The 23,742-nt window shown below is 36.1% G+C and overlaps 1 protein-coding gene across 5 annotated transcripts in view; it reads left to right on the top strand.

Moving 5' to 3' along the window:
* The window catches only part of LDB3 (LIM domain binding 3), a 118,792-nt gene that overhangs the window by 79,850 nt on the left and 15,200 nt on the right, over positions 1 to 23,742 (top strand). For 3 of the 5 annotated variants that reach the window (XM_090144790.1, XM_090144789.1, XM_090144793.1), the window contains 3 exons: positions 9,733 to 9,768; positions 15,300 to 15,470; positions 22,335 to 22,379. In XM_090144790.1, coding sequence (XP_090000916.1) covers positions 9,733 to 9,768; positions 15,300 to 15,470; positions 22,335 to 22,379 — 252 coding nt within the window. The remainder of the gene's footprint in view (positions 1 to 9,732; positions 9,769 to 15,299; positions 15,471 to 22,334; positions 22,380 to 23,742) is intronic. The other 2 variants (XM_090144791.1, XM_090144792.1) reach the window with 2 other exon arrangements.

Raw genomic sequence — 23,742 nt, 5'->3', positions numbered from 1 at the left:
TTATCTGTAATTCTTACTGACCTTTAAACTATCTGAATTAGAATCAACCTGACAAAATAATTGAAAAAATCTTTCTTACTTGTGAGGAGAACATGGCATAATTAGTAAATGCTAGATGACAAGATGTTGATAATGCCATTACAGATTTCCTCTTGAATAACATACGTTCTCTGGCATATTAATATACAAAGGCCGATGAGACACTGCTGGTGAAATGGGATCTTTCTATTTGAACTGTACAACAGCGCTTCAGTTTTAAACTCTGCCCATCAAACTAAGGTACTTCTATCCAAAAGACCCCCACGTGCTTCTGTTTTTTGTTCAAAGTACACTGAGAAAAGTGTCGCTTCTACTTCTAGTTTATGCTGTGATCATTAAATGACACCAAAAAATGTATTTCCATTAAGCTACATTTATGGTTTCCATAGAAACGGTTGACATTATCCCTTGGCAATCTGCATTAGTAGACATTAGTGTTGATTGAAACTGAAGTTTCTGGTGATAAAGCAACAAAAGGTTCATTCTGTTGCAGATCTGCTTATAGCCCAAATAATGATTTATTTATTTTTTATTAACTTTTTAAGTGGCAGGTTAGATTATTTTATCTGGTAGCAGTAATTCTGACCAAAGAGATTATCATGCCAATTTGAAACACAGTTTTGGAAGCTTTTGAACATCTGCAATTTATATTGGTGAGAACAAAACAAGCTGAAGCTCTCACTGTGTGGGCAGGAAAAGCTATTCTTGAAGGATTTTGCATAAATCAACCAAATATGAGGGTTTAAAGAATTAAAAAGCAATCTCAGACATTTGGAGAAGAAAAAAAAATCTGACTTTTATTTAAGAGTACAAGGACAGCAGTGCATTTGAAAATGTACTTCACTCTTCAATATATAAGTACTGTAGCAATTCAGGAAACATGCCATTTATTGCACATTCATATTTCCTTATGGGAATGCAAACAAATTCCAATCTTACCTCAATAGCACCTGTGGACAATCAGCATAAACTGATACCAGCACAAAATATGAGTAACATTTTCACTTCTCCTGTGTGTTGCTAATATCAGACTTCAATTCAGAATGGGTAAATCTTATTTATGCGTAGATAATTTTAGGAGAATTTAAACTGTCATTATGCAATTTACTTTTTTAAAAAGATAACGTACCTACATAGAAAATCTTCATTCCAGTATTCAACCAAATTAAATGGTTTTCTGAATAAATACGTGATAGTAGTTTCACTTAAATAGGAATTGGGTATCCTTAAATGTTTCATGAACATAATATGTGGATACTATTTCTTTCAAATAGTTCCAGTGCATGTACTATAATGAAAATGTCTGTACTATATCTGAATGTTTATATTTAATGTCATTCTTAAAGATACTTTTAAATAATCAGAAAAGCACTGTTTGGTTAGTCATGAAATTGCAAATGTAATTAAGGTGCATCTTCCCCTTATGTCTGCTTCTGTGGATTTAACAATAGTGCATATAAGCCACCTAATCATAAAGAGAGAGTTATAAACCATTTCCCTGGAGCACAGAAAATTAGCTGTCAGTAATCTACGAGCTTGTAGAATTTCAGTTCATGTAACCGTAGGAAAAAGTAATAGAAAAAACTCTTCAACAGTTGGTAATTTTTTGAACTTTTAAAATGAGAATAATCCTGCAGAATTTGCTGTCTTTAACCCCTAATGCGAGATTGTTTACTACAACATCTTTCTACTGGTCCAATCCCTTAAAAAAAAAATCTAATTTTTTTCTTTAGTTTCTTGTTTATATTTAACCCAGCAACCCCTTAACTCTTACACCTCAAAAATCTCCTTTTATGATGTCCTGGCGATCTCCAAGCCCCAGAAATACATGCTGCAAATATTTCCTTGTGCAAACATTAACAGGCTGTGTTTTTCCTCCCTGAGGAGGAAGCAGGCTTTTTCTGTAAGGTGGAGAAGCTGGGCTGCATTTGTCATTCTATTACCTCTCATTGCTGGAGACTGTGACAGGCTTAGACCTGATGAGAATTCATGAATAGCTATGAGAGTCTGCTAGCTGTGTTTTGGCTGGAGGTCAAGTTTTCCTGTTTTTAATATGCCCAGGCTTATCTCATTATAAGTTGTTTCTGATCAGTCAACCTTGTCTTCCACTGTTTCTTGACCATTTGCAGTAGTCTGCTGTTTTCCCTAGGAAAACTAGTCTCAGTTCATGACAGTAAAGCTTAAACTAGGTTCCTGACTGAAGACTCAGTGAGTCGTGTAGTTCCTTAAGACGGCTTTGATGATACTTTGATGATAGGGAGGTATATCTGTTCCATGTTGAATATATTTTGAATCATGACTCTTACACTGAGCAGAGGACACTAAGATGGTGACGAGTGTCTTCTACATAATCTCCATGCCAAAAGGGATAGTAAAATGCGGGATGCAGATAGAAATATTAGCCCCCTGTCTTTCCCAGTACTGCCAGTAAAGCCTTAGTGTTATAAGCATTTAACGAAGATACAGCAAAGCTGATGCCACTAGGAAATCAAAACCAAAAGGCCTTCCAGGTAAATCTGCTTGTCTGGTTATGACACAGGGAAATGCTCATTTTCTGCTGTGGTATAAGACCGTTTGTTATACACTAACCTTTTTCCTGAATATTGCTGCTTTGTCTCCTACACAAATGGTCTCTTCCTCACCTCCTAGAGTGCTTAGTTTGCAGCAGGACTACTGACTGCATGCAGGGCATGCTGATGGGATGTGGCAAGAGTGTGTCTTTAGGAAAGCAGGCATGAGACATTGACCTCATTTCCTTTTGTGCATGAAAATATTGCAAGAGAAGAAAAGTTCTGTGGCTCCTTCTCTTGCCTCCTCCTTTTCACACCTGCCTGCATGGATAGGAGAGGAAATTTTTTTGCTATGTAATAAATGTAAAGGACACTTTCTCTTCATTGCTGTTTCTTTCTCGTTATGCACGACAGTGTGGAGTGTAAGGGACAGGATTTCTAGAGAGTGCTTTATCACTTTTGAAAAGGTGTAACTCATGTATCACAGAATTGTCTAAAGCCATCTTTGTAAAAAGGAATAAACAGGAAGGGGCGACCAATCTTTCACTTGTACTTTCAGGCTCCTGCAGGGAATAAGCTGATTGATTCCATGGCTTCTTTATAAAATACTGGGACACTTGCAGAAATTCTAATTTGCAAATGTAAAAAGCTAGAATCTTGGTATGGTACATGATAGAAGTAGTTCTTGTGGTAGGTCTTGGTAAAACCAATTAATAGCTTTCATTAATCAGCCTTTTATTAGAGACCTTCTCCAATATACGTGAAAATGAATTGGCTTAAGTTTGCTTTCAAGATCAATGGCCTTATTCTCATTACCAAAGCTATCTATATGATACAACCATGACAAGATCTAAGGTGCTTTGATCCTCTTCCTTCATATGCCAAAATTTCCAGTGGTTAGCATGGCTTCTTATCTGTAGACTAAGCAGATTACCAAAAATCTTTCCAAAGAGTATAGCTTATTTTTCTACAACAGCACACAAAATAAAGCAGATTGGTAGCTAGCTTTTTCACTTCAGCAACGTTACTACAGTAAATAATATTAAGTAAATCTATTTATTCTTATCTCTGCTTATCTTTTCATGTCTGAAGAGCAACAAAGCAAAACATTGCAATAGTGAATAAACTCAATTATTCCTATGGATTTGTGAGTGAATCCAGAAGGGTCAATTGATCAAATAGGTCTTTTTTCCCCCAGACACTCCTTGAAGTTCAATGGGAAAAGTGAATTTAGGTATCGTAGATTCCTTTTCTTGAAGCCAGTTCTCTGTAGAACAAACTGATCAAAGGTGGGAGCCATAAGGTCTGTCGTATCCAGTTGAATGCACTCAATTAAAACTGAGATGAAATTAAGTTAATTAAAAGTGAGATGAAATTTCAGATGAAATTAATAAATACAGTGAAATAGTTATAAAGCAAGTAACACATAGGAATAATAGAGACTGTCAAAGCTCATGATTCACTTTTGTGTTCACTTTTTGGCTGTAGTGAATTGTATTTTAATATCTCTTATTTACCATCTCAGTCTCTTGCATGTTTGTGGCCAGCACTTGCTTATTCACAGGCAGAAATGCACTCTGCTTTCCTTCCTTCTGTAGAACTGTATGCATCCCATACATATATATGCCCACACACATCCTGCCACTGATGCTGATGGCTAACCAAAATACCAGTGCATGGCACAGCCTTCTCTTACTGTACTGCTTTCTTCCACTGCTTTCAATCTAACAAGGAAAGAGCAGTTCTTGCATGTAACAGCTCTCTTAGAGGCATGTGTAACCTGGAAGCACCCAATTGTGGTCTGTGGATCATCTGACTGATTCACAGAGCCTTGTGTAAGATGAGTTGGAGAACTGGCTGATGGCTTAGCACTGGCACTGCTTCCTTTTTCTTTGTTTCTAAATTGCATTAATGTTAACGGAATTATACTAAGTACTAATAATTTCCTAATAGTTCATTTCCATGTAATCAATTGTTGACCCAGAATGTTGTACAATTACAAATGAGAGGAAGGGAAATAAAGAAAACCCTTAAGGGAATCTGTGAAATAAAATGTACTACATGTTCTGAAAAAAATACTGACAACTGCTTTATCTCATACGACTTGGTTATTTGTTTCAAGAATCTAAGCAAAAAGGCATAGTAGTGTATCTGAGATGCAGCTTCAAATCTATGATAATAGCAGGTAGAGAAAGTATAAATTTTCTTAACATCAATGTGCACAAATGAAAAATTGGCTTGAAAATCTTCCAGCTGACAGTAAGGAGATCTATGAGTTCTCTCAGCTTCCCTGGAACAATGTGAAGTTGCAATAAGGAAAAAATGCTTTGTTGAAAGGGGAATCGTTTCCTAGTTTAGGTATCCTTCAGTATCTGAACTTGTGCACTGTCCTTGTCTACCGTGGTCCCAAATCCAACCTGAAAGGTTCCTATGTCAGGTGCCTGCTGACAGATATTTGTGCTTTACCAGTGGGGTTCTAAAAAAGCTAGAGGGAAATGTTGAGATGGATCTGATTGCAGAATTGAGGCCAAGATAAGGAAAGTTATCTGCAGGTTTTTTTGTTTTTTTTTTTGAGCTGGAATGCATCCAAGCTCAAGATGTTCCATACATTCAGGATTTTGCAGTCTTTGCTCTTACCAAAACGGTGCATTTACCAATAAGATAAATTGGAGAACATTCTTGCATGTCAATAAATCTCGGAGAAGTTATCTCAGTACGCACAGCACAGTTGCTGCTTTATTTCAATTGAAATAATTTTCAATCATTATTTGAGTGCTTAATGTGAGAGCATACTACTAGATGCCACTAAAATCCACAGGAGGGATTTGCTTTGATTTAGTGAGCTGCTTTGACTGGGTTCTGTACTGCCTGTTGAGAATAAGTACCTGTTGATTGTTTTTTGGAAATGAATATATGACAGTGCTTTTCCTATTCTATGGCACTGTCTGTGCAAACCAAAACACCTTCTGGGAGAAATGGATTTTCCTGTTTTGAAAAGCAGACATATTAGCAGGTTAAACTGTGACTGTTTTGGCGTGGGCTGCTCACATTCTTAACTAAGGTGGCTGAAAAAGAGAGACTAGCTATTCTTCTATCCCAAGCTAAAGTTTGAACTAAACCAGCATGATAGTCATCTATCCTTTCCAGTTAACTGCCTATGATTTTTTTGTGTGTGTCCTGTGCTGTCTCTGTGAAGATAATAGTTTGCTGCAGTTACAAAAACATAGCTTGGGGGATTAAAAAAAAACAGATCAACCAACTCAATGGTTTTATATTCATGTGTTTATGGAAAAATTCTCAGCTCCAAACGCAAAGCTAAAAATTGCCTTACTGAATCAGAATTGGATCAGCAGTTATTGTGGCTCAGTAAAGAGTGTCTAACAGCATCAGGATTTCATGCTGTCAAGAAAAAAATATTTGGAAGGCAATTGTTTAATAATTTTCATTTAATTTTATTCCCAGGCATCCGAAAAGAAATTTCTGAAAAAATATTTTGTGACTTCAACTTCTCAAAAGGAAATTTTATTTTTAGGAGAATGTTCTTATGTAAATGTAAGCACGTGGTAGGATAAAATCCATTAGTCTAGTTAGGAAAGGTCCTGCAAATTCACAACATAATGCTGGAAAAAGATAATTGTTTAATTTAAGAGATAGAGACCCTAATAATCTTTAATTCTTAATAAATATTTCCTCTTTTAAAAAGAGTCAATATATATGTTTCAAGTGTCTGCTTTGGTAGAAAGCTACTGGATGATCTATACAAGAAAATACCAATAGTCTGCTTACTAACATTTATAACAAATCACTCCATAATCCCTTGCTAAAGAGAATGAGTTGATATTTACAGTACTCAGGGATTCAAATGCTGATTCTTTTCAATTCTCTGCCCTGCCACGGACCTTCTATTTGGTCATGAGCAATTCTATTAAGACTTAGTTCCTCGTGTGTAAAATGTAGAAAAAAATGCTGTAGGAGAATACTGGGAATATATCTGTTATATTCTCAGTACTGCTTCAGTATTGAAACATAGAAAGGAGTTGAAGGACCTTGTGGTCTCTTAGGATGCCAACATTTCCTGATAAAATCAGATCTTCATTATAGATTGATTCTTTGCCTAAAACATTTTGATGGCACAGAGAGGAGCTGTTCAAGAGCAAGTCTAGATCTTAAAGGAAAGGTAGGTAGAAAGTGCACAAGCTTAGTATCTCAATACTTGTTATGTATAAATGATTGGGAATTTTTCTCATTTTATTTTATATTTGGAAACCAAATGAGTAAGTGTTCTTCTGCTTAGCACATTTCTGATTCAGTGGAATCACTTGGAATCAGTGGGAGTTCTGTTAGGGTCTTTGATCTTTTAGGGTCCAGTAGAACACACAAGCTTGGCTTGCAAATGAATTTTACATTTTGTTTCTCAAACTCTTGCTAGTGTGGCAGAGAATATGATTCTATCTTAATCATTCAATTAACTCAGTTTTTATGCCCATAGCACATTTTTTATGAGAAGGAAACATTTAGTATTTTCTGCTGTATAACAGACAGACAGTGTGTTCCATACTTAAGTCTTGTTTGAGAGATATGTCCAGTGTTCAACAAAACCTTGTGGGAATTGCAGTGTTTTCTCAAACAGTCATTGACTGAGGTCCTCCTATCAAAAGCTATTTTGCTGGGGCAAAAATGAGCGCAGAGAAGTCATTAATACTAAATCTCATCCAGTTAGCTCAAAACTACTATCCATAATATAGGATACAAATATTCGCCCATAATATTCTGAGCTGATTTTGTACATGTTGTGAGAGTACTGACTTTACCCCGCTTGTCCCAGTGATGTAGTTGATTAAAAAGTAAATTTAATCCTGTATTAAGTTTGCAAAAAAAACATGTTGATTGTAACATAGATGGGGTGTTCAATATTTTGTTCTTCAAAATGCAAGTATCACCAGTAAGACACATCTGATCTTGAGTCTTTCTCACTATTAGCCAAGCAGGAATTATTCCTGTTGACTGAGATGAGAAATAGTTCCTGAAAGCAACACTGTGAGGAAGTGTACTGTGTGCCTTTGAGCTCGTCTTTCCCTTTACTCTGCCCTTTTCTTTGCTTTACTCTGTGGAAGTATGTTTACTACACCTATCTATCTCTGTAACCTCCTCAGCTCCCCTTGTCACGTTACTCAGCATTGTTATACTTGTAAACTCAGGGAGAAAGCTTTCGTAAAATCCTTATCTCAAGCTCAAGTGATGTTCTGCATTTCTCAGTGTAGCCATAGCTAGAAAAGCAGAAACAGAATAATAGATCAGATTAGTAGTTTTACCAGAGGCCTAATACTGCTTCTGCTCAACCCCTGACTCCCTGCCTTTTGGCTTTAACTATAATTTTTCATGAATATTTCATAACACTGACATTAGATGATGCTTTGTTTTGTCTTCAGGCTGCAACTGCAATTATTTTTTTTAACAGACTTGCATGATGATGACTCTTGGTATACTAACTCTTTCCCACCCCAGCCACTCTCTACCAATTTCTAATCCATCCTCCCCCACTTTGTTTCAGCCTGGTTTTACTATACAGGACGTTCCAGTGAAATCTCAGCTTTGCTCTTACCATAAAGGCAGTGTTTGGTTTCTCATTGCTTTAGAGTGGTGAGCAATTCATCTTACTGGGGTATTTACTTCCAAGTCAGGTTCTTCCATTTAGGACGTAAGAACATTCTTAGTCAGACAGACACATCTGAGGCTCATTTCAAATCTACTGCTGTGTTTGAAAGTCTGGCTTCAATTCATTTACTTTAGGGATTACAGTTTAGTCAGGGATTTTAAAAATTTAGAGAAGATCTGTGCCGAAGTCTTTGCTGATAGACAAGTGTTTGTAAATTTATTTGGGCTAAACCATGAGAAGGGTGCACATGTGTGTATGCATGTGTACAGACAGAAACACAGAAATACATAAAATACTTCTAATGAAAAATATTGAGTAGTTTTCAAAACATAATGTAAGACAATGATCAGAGCACACCAAATCAAGGTAAATTAATATCTGTCTTTCTTTTTTGGAAGGACTTTTCAGAAAGGAGATTCTCTTGGGTGAACGGGGGCATTTGCTTTGTGTTTTGTCATTTTATATCTGTTGTATTCTAATTTGGCACATTTTAACTTGCAGCGTGCTGAGATTCCAGCACGTTTTCTTGGCTATAATGTCAATATAATCAGCCTCTGACTTTAATAATAGATTATCCAGAGTTGGAAAGAACCCACAAGGACCATCAAATCCAACTCCTGGCTCCATTAAGGACCACCCGAAATTCAAGCCATATGTCTGAGAGTGTTGTTCTAAAAAGTAATAATCACCACCATATTGCTAAATCTTGAGACTTATCTCAAATATTTAACTCAGCAAGATCTCAAACACAGGAGTCTAAAGATAAAGGATTACAGTCTTTACAATTCTTCCACAAATATACAGTTGCTTGCACTCAAATCAATTAGTTGTTTCTAGGAGTGTGTTTATAGGATTTACAGCCTATCACTGAAATTGAGGCTGACTTGTTCCTTACTTCTCTGAAGAGATGAAACTTCTTGTTTAAATTAAACTTATAACTGAGAAAGCTAGTACTTATTTGGGTAGGACATAGAATTTTTAAGTGATGCCAGGCATATATAATCCATATGTTTTCTGTTAACCATTTTTTTAAAAATAATTTTTAAAGTATTGGATCTTCAAGGACTGCCCCAATCTGATTATTTTTACCAGTTAGATTTGGCATCAGATCCTGTTTCACTGGAATTCCACTGGAATTTTCTTTTAAAAAGGAAGTAACTAAGTAAAAATTATTCCCAAAATTGCATACATACAGACAATGCCAGATTTGCATGAGAAATGAGACTGCAAAACTGGTAATTTTCCTTCGTTTTTCTTGAATATTGAATGAGAGAAACTTTCACGGGGAAACTTGAAAATTTGATGAGTTTCATTTAAGAGCTGAAGATGTTTCTCGTAGCTGTTTTTATGAGCAACCACTCTAGGATGCTTTTGGCAACCAAACATTTCTCCTAAACCTATCTTCCTTTGCCATGTGTGTTTTTGGTTGTTTTTTGATTGTCGTCTTCTTTTTCTTTTGTCTTTTATTTTTTGCCACAAATGACAATTGCATTTCCTTTATTCATGTGGTATCCCCTCCTTTCGCAGAGACAAAGAAAATGCTCCAGCAGCATCAGAAAACAGGTAATTGTTGCTCTGTGTTTTCTCCTTTATCCCTATTCGGTTGGCCTCCTTTACCCTATTACTCTTACCTCAAAAACATGCAAAATTTGAGAAGGCAATAAATGATATAGGTTTCAACTAAGCAGATTTGCTAGGCATTTCTTTCTAATGTAGAATGTAGTAGGCGTGGCCTACTTGGCGGCAACATGTAGAATTCAGAAAGGTCTGCGAGATGGTAGCAGACATAATGAAGGGAATTAAATTGCTTGGAACTTTTGTATAAACATTTGTGTCTGATTCTCGTGTATGATCCTTGATGGGATATGAGGTTTTGTAATTTCTTTCATTTCAAGTTATTTTCTCCCAAAGAATCTCAGCACAATTCATAGTTACGCGTAGAAATGTATCTATAAAGGTCCAAACAAGAACTGAAGCACAGGTACTTCTTAAATAAATCTAATCTTTTGTGTAATGGAGCAAAGAAATGTCACTTGTTAGTTCAAGCCATGAAACAAATTTTACCTCATTTCTTTCCAATTTTATTCACCCCTCCATGAACAACTACTTTTTATATTTGTTCTTCAGACTTCTCACAGTTCAACAAAGGTTGCATATAATTAAAATCCAAGTGCAAGCATCATCTTGACTAATGATATAAACAATGGTAACTGGCACTTGGACCCGCAGGGAAAATAAGAATTATGTCAAAAAGAAAAAAATAATAAAAAAAAATAAAAACCTTGATTCCCACATAGCAAGTGTATATAAAGTAAATTAAAAAATTAAATAACACATTTAGCATTTGAATAGTTGTTTGATTTGTGTAAAACCATCTATGGGACTGCGCAGCTGCTCCACTGAAATCTCTTCTTTTGGATTTTACTAGGAACTATATCTGATTTATGACTGCTGTTAGTGTCACACTGCATTGCCTTAATCTTGCATGGTTTGTCAAACCATTGCTTTTATCCACCTCCATCCATTCTCACTGCAGCTTTGCTATGTGTTTTATTATGATATTCCTAGCAATATGGTTTCCAGATTTAACACAAGGTACTTTTAAAATTCTTGCATCCTTTCCTTGGCTTAAACAGTAATGAACCATCAAAATTTGTCGTGATTTCAAATGCAGTACCATGATGATCTCCCTACAGTGTACAGAGTTTAGGAATACACGAAGAACATGCTGGATATTTACAGATACAAATCTTCTTACAGGAAAAAGACGAGACAGAAAAATGAAGCCTTAATTACTAAACCCAGACTTGACTTTTCAGCTACCTTGTTATACTCCTGCCCGTGTTCCTGCCAAAGGCTTTGCCCAGTGCACAGAAACAATAACTGCTGTCTTAAGGGGACAGATGTTCGTGTTCTAGAATGCTGCTTTATTTGATGTGGGTACGAAATGGTAATATCTCTGAAAACCATAAAAATTAAACAAGTCTTTTTATTTTAAAAACATCAGCATCTTCTGTAGCTGGAATTCTCTCTCTTCCTCAAAAATTATTACCTAGGGCATCGGTGACATGATAACAAATATCTCATTTACAACTTGCTTGTAATCTTTGTTACCCAGGGCTACAGCTACTACATATGTGCCACAGTGTGTGACCTCCAGTATTTTGCAGCCTCCTCAGTCATGCACCGTGGGTGCCAACACTGGCAGTGCTAAGCCAATGGCCTCCAAGGGCTCTGTGAGGCCTGGAGCGAGTACAAGTCAGAGGGAAGCCAGTTGTGTCACTACTGGCCATAAAGTCTCTCTTTCTTCATCCAGTAATCAAAGGTACACAGTGATGTGCAACTGCGCAACTGACCTGGTTTGGAGCTTTGGAATGGTTTGGTAATAACAATCTCTAACTCTTCCAGACTGAAATGGCTATGACCTAAAAGGCAGCTAAGTTCTACAAATTACAGCAACTTCTAATTCCTGTGGGTTTTACTTGTAAGGATTTCGTCTATGAGTTAGAGACCAGTCATTAAGCACCTTCTGCAGAAAAGCAGCAGCTGATGTTATGCACTGTATTTCTCAAACATCGTCGTATTCAAATGCAAAACTCTTCCATGCTATGTCTTTCTCTAAATACCCTCTCTAGCATTTTTTTTTCTATGAATCCAGCAGTAAAAGAGATAATTTTCCTTATACCTTTGGATTTGTCTCTTACATTTTCAATTCTATACAAGAGATCTGTTGGATGACTTGAAACAAACAGGACTTCATGTGGTATAAAGGAAACTAAATGCAGCTTTACTAATCTACTCAATTGTTCTTTGACAGAAAGTCACAGGCTAGGACTCTACTGGGATTACAGTACTTTAAATCTTAGAGTGCATTTATTGCCACATTGCCTCATTATGGTTGTTAACTATGATAATCCTTTTAACCTCTACTGATTTGTATTACTTTCATAAGTGAAAATCAGTTGAGAATATGTATTTATTTTCATCTACCTAACTTACATCAAGCAAAAATAATTCTATTTAATCTGAACTGTTTCTCTAAAACTGAGTATAGAGAATTATTGCCAGCTGTCCACATTTTGTGTAATAAGATCATTGTGATTTTTTTTTAAGGCTCTTACCTATTTCATTTACATCTATTCTACTTCCTTTTTCTGTTAAACTCTTAATGTATTCTGCCCTGCAGGAATGTGATCAAGCCTCTAACACTTTAATCACTGTGAAAAGCTATTATTACAGCATGTAAGATAAATATATATATATATTTCTTTTAAGTTTTATATCAGTATATTTGCATTTAATCCATATATGTTTGTCCAGTTCACATTTGTCTCCACACAGGTCCATATCGACATGTATTCTTTTCTCTCTCTTTTCTCTTTTATCTCTCTCTCTCTTTCTCTCTCTTATTTTTTAAACATATATCACAGATTATGTCTTTTGGTGTACATTTTGAAGATCCTTTCCACACTTAACTAACCTCACTATTTTCTTCTACTCAAGGTATGCGGTCTCAGAGATTCTTTTGAAATCTGTAACCGTTTTCTTTTCAGTGGTAATAGAAAGACAAAATCATATATTGTTTTTTGAACATGCGTTACATTCCGTTATAAAATAGATACATGATATTGTATAGTTCCTATCCTTTCCTGTTTGCTAAGTTAAAGTTAAGCATTAAGTTTTGGTCAGTGCCATGTGATGTTAAAACCCCAGTACTTGCTGTTGCTGAGGAGGGAAGGGGGGAAATCCTGTGAATATTCCTCTGCATTTAAACTCAGTAATAGACTAGCCCGTGATCCATAGCTGTGATGCATAACATGCAACTACACTGCCCTGCAGTGCTGTATTACAGAAGTGGAAGAATTTACAACAAAATGCTAATACATCAAAGTGGAAGAGTTTGTCTTGAACTTAAATGCAGTTTGCGGTGAACAAACTTTTGCAAAACTGTTGCAAGACTTTTCACGTAATGGTCTGTAAGCCAGAATTGCAAACAAGATGAGTATTTTCAAAAGCTCCCTTGCTATTTGTATAATTGCAGGTGAAATTTGTAAGGAAGAAAACATTGATTATCTGTTTGTTGTTGCGGGTTGCATTCAACTTGGGTGTAACAAGGATGTTTCAATTTCAGCTGATCAGATTGTAAAATATTGAGTTGAAATAAGAGATACCATCATTTAGACTACCAAACCCACAAGAGAAGGTACAAGAGGAGGGGACAGTCTCTTGAAGAGCAAGAGGTGTCAGGAATTCTGAAGTACTGGACATTCATTCTAGCTGCTGGGGAGTGTACCATCTTAATTCAGAGCTCCTTTCTGAAAGGAGCATAAGAAAATGCTCCTTTAGGCAGAAAGACAGAAAATACATGATGAAAAAAACTGCAGAAAAAAAGGCTGAGAGAATGAATGTTTAGGGGCTGAAACACAGTCTTGGAACTGCAAGCTGCCTTCTGTTATTTGATGCTTCCTGTGCTCAGAAAAGAATATTCTGGGCATTGTTTTTACATTGTATGACAGAATCACTTACATGCCATCACCTTCATAGGTGTCGTGTGTAAGAACCTAACTCGTAAGTTAGGTGAGAAGCAGTAAAAATGCAGCCATTGTATTTAATGATGTTCATCAATGTTTGTGGATAAGATAATTAGGTTAACAGTGTAGTGTGGTTTGTTGTGTTTTTGGTTTTTTTTCTTTTTAAACACATTGAGATAACTGCTAAAGAAAATGAACCTATAACACACAAATATGGCATCAAGAAAAATGGCCCTAATGTCTGGCTATTAGATGCCAATATTACATCTGAAAACTGTGCCCCAAAATAGTATGATAATTTGAAAACTTAAATTGCAATTAGTTGTACTTTCCAGCATCTTATTTGTTCTGATAACACTGATAAAAGTTAATTAAACCCACAGTAGAATTGGTCTAAGGACAAAATTACGCTTTCATCCTTCCCTTTTTTTCTCCCAGCTTCATGCAGGACCACTCAAAAATCAGACCCTATGTCTGAGTGCATTGTGCAGATGCTTTTTGAGCTCCAGCCATGACTGCTGCCCTGCTGGGCTGTTCCAGTGCCTGACCACGCTCTCAGTGAGGAACCTTTTCCTGATACCTAACCTTATTCTCCCCTGTAAATATTTGAAGACAATAAACTGAGCGTCCCAAAAGATTGTTTCAGTTTTTAGCAGTGGGTGACTCTGAATGTGCTGTCATGCAAGGTTGTCCAATAGATCAGCTTCACCCAATTTGTCTATCTCTAACAGATAAGTAATACTTTTTAAAGCTGAGTGAAGGTTCAAGGACAAAATATGTTAATTTTTTTCTTTTAAATGTAGCAATTTTGCAATTAAAGATAAAACAAAAATTTATATTTATTTGCGCCACAACAGGACTCGAGTGTGAGATAGAAACATTTTATGCTGTATTTTCCCCTTGTATGTTGTGCATTGTTCCTCTGGGTAAAATGACTCGTATTGGTTGATGGGCTGGCCAGCAGAACGTGAGCTGAATTTAGGGTAGAGATGAGCTAATAGTCAATGGACACTTGATAAACATCTTTGCAGTACCTGTATCACACAAAATGACTAAACATAGCACAAAACTGTGCTGACTATATCTTTAGGCTTTCAGGACTTGCAGGAAACCTGCTGCTACAGGACTATAATAATGTTCCTCAAACTGCATTTCTACACCTAATGAAGTGGTTTGCTCCTTAATGTAAACTTCTGCTCCAGGAATGAACGTTGAGTGAAATTTATCGTCATTCAAAGAGCTTGTGGCAGGGTCTATACAACATCTAAGAACTACACACCACCTTTCCTATCGCTGGTTTCAGTGGGAGCAGGACTTAAGTGCTGTATGAGACCTGGGATAAATTTCAGTCGTGCAGGACTACATTACAGTCCTAAATGCTTGTGCAGGAAAAGTCTAACAAATGTCTTTTTTTCTTTGCATTATATTGTGCTTTTCTCTCAGTAACACAGCACGCTGCTATGTTTGTAGCTTCAGGTGCAAACATAGTAGGCTTTTTGCTTTCCGTTCAGAAATGCAGCTTTTTAAGATGCTTTTTGTTTTATTTAATTTAACCCTAATTAGTAGCCCTGTTGAGCATGCTCCGGTGTCTACCAGCCCTGCCTCTGCCCCTGCACCACATGCTTCAGCACATCAGCCTGCTACCGCTGCTCAAAATACAGCCAGTCTGATGACACCGCCAGCAGCCACTCCCACCTCAGTAGTGCAAGAGTCTTTCTCATCCTCCTTCCAAAGGTAATGCTTCATTGCTTTGTCCTTTTGCAGATATATACCCCTGTACGGCTCTGGAAATGCTGCATACACATTCTAAACTTAAGAATGTTGTATGTACAAGCTGTAGCCTATTTTGTATGCTTTTATATATTTTTGTGGGTTTTTTTTCTTATTTTAAAGAATGTTCGTAATTGCAAAGAAGTTGCAAAATAAAACTGCCCTAAAAATGACAAAAAAAAAAAGATGTTAAGTCTGGAATATAATTTGTGTTTCAAAAAAGCAAGTCTAGGGTCAAAACTGGAAATGTTTTTCTACCGCTTGAAGTAAAACTAAAACAACTCATCACAGTACTTAGGAGTGGTTGAATGCAGCTTCTCTTAATAATATTTCTGTAGTGTGGCATGAAATGGAAATGTTTTTTTAAACTAGTTCACTCATGTAATTGAGCTTACTGTGTTGTAGCAGATTTCAGCGAAACCACACATCTGATGATTGAGTGCTCTGTAAAGTTTTAAGTCATCTCTAATAGATTTATCTAGCTTTTTCCTCTAATGCAGCTAAGCTATAGAGCTAACGTAAGTTTCAAGGAGATGCAAATTTGTAATACTGGTAGTGTGCAGTAGGAGTTCCAGTTGTGTATCAGAAGTGATCAAATTCAGCCTGTGAAGAAATAGGGCTCACACTGCTGTCACATTATGGAGATTGTTGGGAAAGTAAGAGTGAATTTGGTTAGTGCACCTAGAATCATAGATCTGCTTCTCTGTTGTTCTTTTCTTTATATTTTTTTTGCTACATAAGTATTCCTAAAAGATATGTATTCTAGAGTGCTTTAAAAATCCAGGGAAAAACACATTTCCAATAATATAAACTACTTAAAATAATTGAAATCTAAGACGTAGTCTGTCATACCTCAGAATTCTGTAAATGGATTTGGAAGTGTTCTCTTGGTTCTATTTCTTTTAAAATTTGTGCTAGTTCACTTGAATTACTTATGCATGCCAACTACTTAATTTTTACCTCAGTAATTTTTTTCCTGATTGTGACCTACAGGAATCCAATGTTTTTAGTCCAGTGCAAGAAAGCCAATCATCCAGCTATCAAAGGAGGTTTGAATATAGGGTACTACACAGTAATTCAGAACAATGCTGAAAGGCACTTTTACATGAAATAATGATATGGTTTAAGCAATTTTATTCCCTACTTGAAATAGTAACGCGAAGAAAATTGATTTGTGAATATATGCCTCAAAACTAAATGCCTCTACCCAACTAATCGTGTCAGTAACTTGTTTTCTTAAGGAGGTTAATCTTCTGTCTGATAGTGCTTTCATATTAAAATGTTTTGCTTGAATTCAGATTGAAACATCTGAATTCAAAACACAGTCTTTCTTAGTTTTCAATATACTTTCTTTTTAAAGTTTTTTACGTAATGTGTGCATTTTGACTTGTGTTCTCTAGGAATGTGCTTGGTTGTGCTATTCTGTAAGCCTGCAGATGTATGCTACAGAAAACCTGTTCCTGGTAACTATGCAGCAGCCCTCTTGTACCTGAACTCCGGCAAAGCTTGATTCTGATGGCACTATTTTTGTCCCTGTGAATTTATTGTATATATGCTTTCATACTTTTACTATGTCTTCTGCAGAGTGTTTGCAGCCCCCAGCTCCCTTTCACAACCTAAGCCTTTCCTTGGGTCCAAGAACATGTCAGTAGCAGCTTCCACTATTTCATCCGCTCTCTCATCTCAGTCTAGGTATATCTATAAAGATCTCTTCTGTTTCTTTCTACTCTATTTGTTTTTATTCTGTATTATTCTCTCACATTTAAGGTTTTTTGGCTTCTTAAGAGGTTGTTTTTGTGAAAAATATTTAAAAGCATGATGTGTTTAATAGAATTGCCTCCTTGTTTGATGGTTCACGTTAAAACCAAGTTAGCAAAACCCTAAGTTTTAGACTTACGATAAGCAACCAAGAAAATAATTTAGATCAGAGTTGCTTCGGTTGGTAAGCTTGTGCTTACCAATTTGTGCTTACCAACTTGTGCTGGTTTTGCCATCTTAAAATGAAAATGTGTCCAGTGAGGCAATGAGAATGACAGATGTGGTTTTTTTTCTTGGTGAAAACATGGGATCATAGTTTAACCATGTGATACACTTTCAAAAGGCCACGGCTCTTCGTTTGTTACGTTCTTAGTTGTGGCTAATGAACGACCATGGCTAGGCAAGAACATGCACATTTGAAGACCACACGTTGAGAGATATAGTAAGAGATATAATGATCTTCAAGATTAACATAAAAAACAGCAGTTAAGTGCTGAGCACAAATACAGACTTGAAAGCATTTTTATTTGCTTCACATCACTGAAACCAATGTAAAAATGAAACAGCTACGTAACAGAAGATCAGATGAGTTCTAAGTTTTAAAAGGTAAGCATGGCTTTTAGTTCCATTTCTCTAATTCCCATATGTATCTGCTAAAACATAAGAAATCAAACTAACATGTTGATGTAAGTCCATTTATCTAAGTTACACCCTTCATAACTTAATTTTCAATTGCTTTATGAAATCGGTGAGCGTCACCAAGAATGTACCAAGAACAGAAGGCAAGAATGGAATAGAAGACTTTGTAAAGGTCTTTACTACTAGTAACACATCTAGCTTTATGCACAAACTTGAAAATTCTGAAGTGATGAATTACATATAGAATTGTTATTCCTGGGTATCTATCATAGAACACTGTAAGATGAGCTCATTTTCAAATTGAGTGCTTGGTGCACTTCAGAAGTAATTCTTGTACTCCTGTTCTGTGTTAGGCTCTTAAATGTGACCAGCAGTACTACTTTATCTGATGCATGCTTTGCTAACAAATCTCGTTCAGGCAGTTGGAGTGATCACCTACAGATATGAGAACAGGGTCCTATGTAGCTATAGCTGACAGGAGCCCCTAATAGTCAAAGCAAGACCCATACTTACTAAGCAAAAATAACTGTGTGTATTTGGCTTTTTATAACACTGTGAAAAACCTATTAATCTCTTCTGAGTGACAGAAGAGACTCAAATTTTTATTTCTCTGAGCTAAGGAACGAAATCTATCAGTCAGAAAATGACATCAATCTGAAGCCATGGTACTACTCTGGCCAGCAAGAGGACATCTATTTGTATTTTATCAGTCCGTATCCTATGAGCCATAAGAATCTTGATAGGAGAGGTACATTTTTACCTATCTACAGAGGAGGTTTCTTTGGTATTCTCTTAGCTACAGTGAAAATTATACAAAATAGCTGATAACGAGTCTCATGTAGTGACCTGCAAGAAGTAGTAGTATTATGGCATTAGTACTTTATTTCTGTACTTTCATTAATATTAGCAGTAGTTTCACAAAATATTTGCAAATAGTGATCAATTTTGCAATAATGCAAAAAAAAAAAAAAAAAAAGATGCGAATGATATGCATATATCACTTTCAGGGCTTTATTAGTAAAACGTATTTTGTTGGCCATCTTATATTAGAAAGGCCTTTTTCACACTTGAATGCAAAATACATCATATTATTCACTGACAATTTCTAAGTGTCATGAATGGGAGGATACAAGAGAAAGGCTAAAGAATACATCCAATTTTCAAAATGTTATACATTTTCCAAATATTAAGAAATGAGTTTACTTCTGAAATAGAGGTTTTTTTTTTTAATTTTGTTTTTACTATTCTGTGAAGCTGCTTGGCTGGGTGAAGGCAGGCTGAGACTGATTGCTGAGAATGCTGCTACCCAAGGGGGCCAGTCTAAATTGGGCTACCACGTTTTAAGGCAATACTTTTCAGTCATCTAAAAACTTCAAAAACCATTACAAATAATTGATCCAAAACATCCTGAACTTCTAAATCAGTTATAAAAGTGGTAGATCTTTAGAAATATGAGACACATTGTTTTTTAATAAATTATAGTAACATATATTATTAATAAACTAATACATATAATTTATATATAAACAGCTAATAAATTATAATGCTATTTTTTAATTGAGATTTTATCCATTTCACTTTAATTTCACATTCCTTTCACTCAGAAAAGAAACAAAGTAAGACCTTGAAACTATAAATGATTTGTAGTTATTTATTTCTAGTTATCTATCAGTAAGGACTAAGCAGTGGCAATCATAGTTCTAACAAGTAACAAGAATAAAAAGATCACTCTGAAATACTAGGGTTTGTTTTTTTTTTTTTCATTTTAAATATCTTCTGTGCATTAGATTGGCATGGATCATTTTATGTTTTCCTCCTTTGAAAAGATATGGGCATCTTGGTTGAGTGCCAGCAGGCAGCAAATGTGCCCAGCACTGCCTAGGAATAAGGAGCATTAAGGACTAAGGGAAGTTATTACTCCCTTCACTTTGCACTTGTTAGTCTGCAACTGGAATCCAGTTTAAGTTCCCTAGTAAACACAAATGTTGATAAGCTGGAACAAGTACAGTGGAAGGCCACTGAGACAATGATGAGAAGAAACAGCTGAAGGAACAAGTTTTGCTTAGCTTCTTCCTCCAAATTCTTCTCTTCTCTAGGCTAACAAGAGCCTTCTTTTACCTATGAGGAAATCATTAACAGCATAGAACTGAGCTCTTTGTAGTGACGCCCTGCAGGAAAACGGGAGGCACAAAGTGAAAAGAAAGATTCTGACTGGTTAAGGAAAAAGAACTTTAAGCCAACCTTCAAGTTGGGCAGGGCAGCAGATCGTCCAGATGGACTGTGCCATCTCTGTTCTTTAACATTTTCAAGACCCCACTGGATAAAACCCTGATCAACATGGTCTGATCTGATGGCTCACCTTGTTTTGAGCAAAAGATCCAATGAGAGACATCCTGAGGTACATTCCAACCTGAAAGCCTTGGAACCTATGAAAAACAAGTGTCCACTTCAGAGAGCAATGCTTTCATCAGGCTGTTAAAAGCTACTGTTCGTGGCTAGCAATTATTCAAAGTCAAAGATAATGACATATACTTCAAGTTGTTATCAGCTGGCATACGTTATTCTCTTAGGTAGTGCCTCTCTCAGTAATACGACAAGCCTTAGGACATAAAAGCAAATCAGGAACTCATAGGATGTGTGAAAAATTGGCTCCTAGCAATCAAGTGCAAAATGCACATTCACATTTGGTTGGAGTGTTTTGTTGCAGCTGAAATAGCTTCTTTGTGCACTTGTTTCATGTTTGTTTATTTTAAAAACTGCCACATATTATAGCTGGCATTCAAATATAAGGGCCTAGAATTGGTTTCTAAATTCTTTTTATAATTCGAATTGTTGAACATCGGATAGTTTTCATTTAGAAATCAAGAAATGTATTAGCATGCCCAAATACAGTTCTAAAGGTCAAGTATCACCTTGACATCTACCATTGGAGCATAGCAGTAGGCCACATAACTGCAGTTCAAAACAAAATATGGATGATCTTAGTTACAACAGTATCTCCATCCTGTAAAACCTGTACAGGTAGAACAGGCCTGAGATCGTCCCACCATTGATTCAATAGTTTTTTTCTTTTTTCCCCTTCCAGTTACATTAAAGAGATCTACCAAGAAAATACAGGATGATTTCTTGATCAGTGTCCTTAGCCACTTAAATCTGATTTTAAACCTTGATAGAACAGTTCTATATTGATTTTACTTTTCTGAATAAGGCTGCATGGATGCATAGCAACTGACATGGCTAAAATTTTCATAATCTTCCTGAAGAAGGATGTTAGAAGTCATTAATCTTTAACTGGTTGTGTTTCTCTGCCCTTTTTAACCTGCAGAACTAATGTTACTTTTGCACTTAAAATCGTATTTACAAAAAATAAAGAAAACATAGCAGGAGTTATAAGTGACAGAACTCTTTATGCAATTGGTTATTTGATTAGGAGGGTAAAAGCAGGGCAACCAGTGAGACAGCACTCTTAGAACATAGCAACAGGAGAAGCAAAGAGTCAGGATTATGGTTCTACAAGAAAGGTGTAGCTGCTATGATCCTAGGGTCTGAATCCAAGCAGTGTCTATGGTAAAGGGAGAAATTCTCCAGAAGCTAAGAAGGTAACTGATGTATGACAAGGTCCTACTGTTATTTCTGGCAAATGTGGGCTGTGTTCCTTCGTGCTGTGATGGCTGCCACGTAGCTCTGTACTGCTCTGCACTGAGGCAGGAGCTGTGTTCATTCCAAACTCCCTTGTTTCTCATATCCTATGCTCTGCAAGGACTCAGTGCTTCTTGTTTTTACATGAAGGAAACATCTTTTCTGAAATGACGTTGTTCCCCAAGGAAAAAAAAAAAAATCTACCTGTTCACCCAGGGCTCTGTTTAGCATGTAACAGTAGAAGAGTACTGCAATGGGAAAGTTGCTCATGATAGATTGATTCTGCTGTTTCAATTATTTCTTGTTGTCCTTTCTGTGGGGTTATCCTTGTTTGATCCGTAATTAGCCAGGAAAGTTAGCTGATCTTTGAACTTTGGTTAATTCAAGTTTTCCTTATATGTAAATTAAGCTTAAGTTACTGACAAAAGAAAATTCGTACCTAATTGTTGTGGTAATACAAATTGATGGTGAATGTCAAAGAAAACCGTGGTGTGGTTGAATTGTAATTCCACAACTAAAGAATGAACAGAAGTGGGTGAGAGTGAATTACAAAGCAACATACTCTGCTCATTTTCTTGTAACCCTTATTCGGGTTTCACTATGATTCCCAGCTTTAATAAGATAAGCAAAATGTGATGTAATATTGATCTTACATTACTATAAGTATATATGCGTTGTTTAATTTGTCACTTATTAAAAATATCTCCTATTCATAAGGAAAATCACTGTAAGACAAGATATCCCTATTTTCTTGATACATTCTTTTCAAATACAACTTTTGTCTCATTTTAGTTTCAACCGGCATTCTTCCACCTCCATCAGCTACCAGTCAAAGAGGTATAAAAAACGTTTTGTGCAGCTACTGTACCTTAAAAGCACTTAACAACCCAGTTTATTGCTGCATCCAGCGAAGTATTAACATGAAAATCCTTACTTTCTTGAAACTAATAGTTTTCAGAGCCAGTATTTAATTCGTTGCCTCTCACATGCCATTGGCTGCTACAGATAAATCCAGTAAGGGTGCTTTCACTGCTTTAGGTATGCCATTGCTTCTTGTTACATTACAGCATCTTCAGCATTTAGGACATTTTTTTTTTTTTTTATTCTTTCCTTCTTCCTTCCTTTCTTTCCATTTTTTTTTCTTTTTTTTCTTTAATGATAACTCTATTTCCTTTTCTTCAGCAGAAATGATATCTGATAAATCTTTTAACTGCACTAAAACCTGTAATGATGTATCGTAACACTTCATTTCTCTCTGACAAGCCTTTTTATCTTCCTTACTGTATTTAATATTCATCATACATTCGCAATAGATTTTAGTAATTGACTTCTAATTTTGTCATTAACTTGATACAATGAATTGAATTCTTTTCAGCATTTTCTTTGTCTTTTTGACCTAATTTCCCTACACGTACAAGGAATCTGGTAGCATGGTTTTATCACGCTCTTAACTTTAAAAAAACTTGAATTTTTAATAACCGTTTCTCTTCAAGGCAGTTAAAGTATCACTAATCTGGCTCAGAATTTCTTTGTGTTTTGTGTGTTAAGAAACATTGAAATGACTCTTGCCGTCAGTGAAACTGCGCATCTGGGAGGCTTTCTTGTATGTGAATTGTTTTCAGATTAAGTCTGTATGACGTACACAGTTTAAAAACTTTCTATTCACGTAGTAAATATTGATCACTGATCCTGGAAAGGTAAGCATTCTTACTGGTTTTCTGTGTGGTTTACCTTGAACAGTCGATTTTAAAACAATGAAAAAATCTTCAGATATTGCACATTCAGCTAAAGATGTTCTGCAAGTCCCTGAAGTATAACTCTTCCTTTCTGTGCTACGGTGGAAGCAATGACTCTCTGTCCAGTGACCCCATGTAGAATGTGTTCTTATGCATCATAGGTGCAGAGGTAGATGTTAGGAATGGAAAGTTGAAAAGTATACTGTGCTTTGGTGGTTATGAAATCATGGTACAGTTCACAACAGAATTTACAGTGAATACAAACTCACTGGAACAGCTTATCTTGGAGAGCCTCTTGGTCCCTAATAGACCCAAATCCAGCCCTAACTCCTAGAATGGGTGTAGAAATAACTAGCTACAATCATTATAGCCACAGCAATGTTTCTAGGACTAAGTAGACAAAGTAAATTATCCTGAGGCAGCAGCGCTTTGCAGGCTAGATCTTGTGTAAGTAATGTCAGAGT

This window comes from Phasianus colchicus, chromosome 8, assembly GCF_987193195.1.
Source record: "Phasianus colchicus chromosome 8, bPhaCol1.hap1.1, whole genome shotgun sequence".
Taxonomy (NCBI): domain Eukaryota; kingdom Metazoa; phylum Chordata; class Aves; order Galliformes; family Phasianidae; genus Phasianus; species Phasianus colchicus.
Note: the sequence above shows the minus strand (reverse complement) of the source record. Positions and strands in the feature narration are given on the sequence as shown.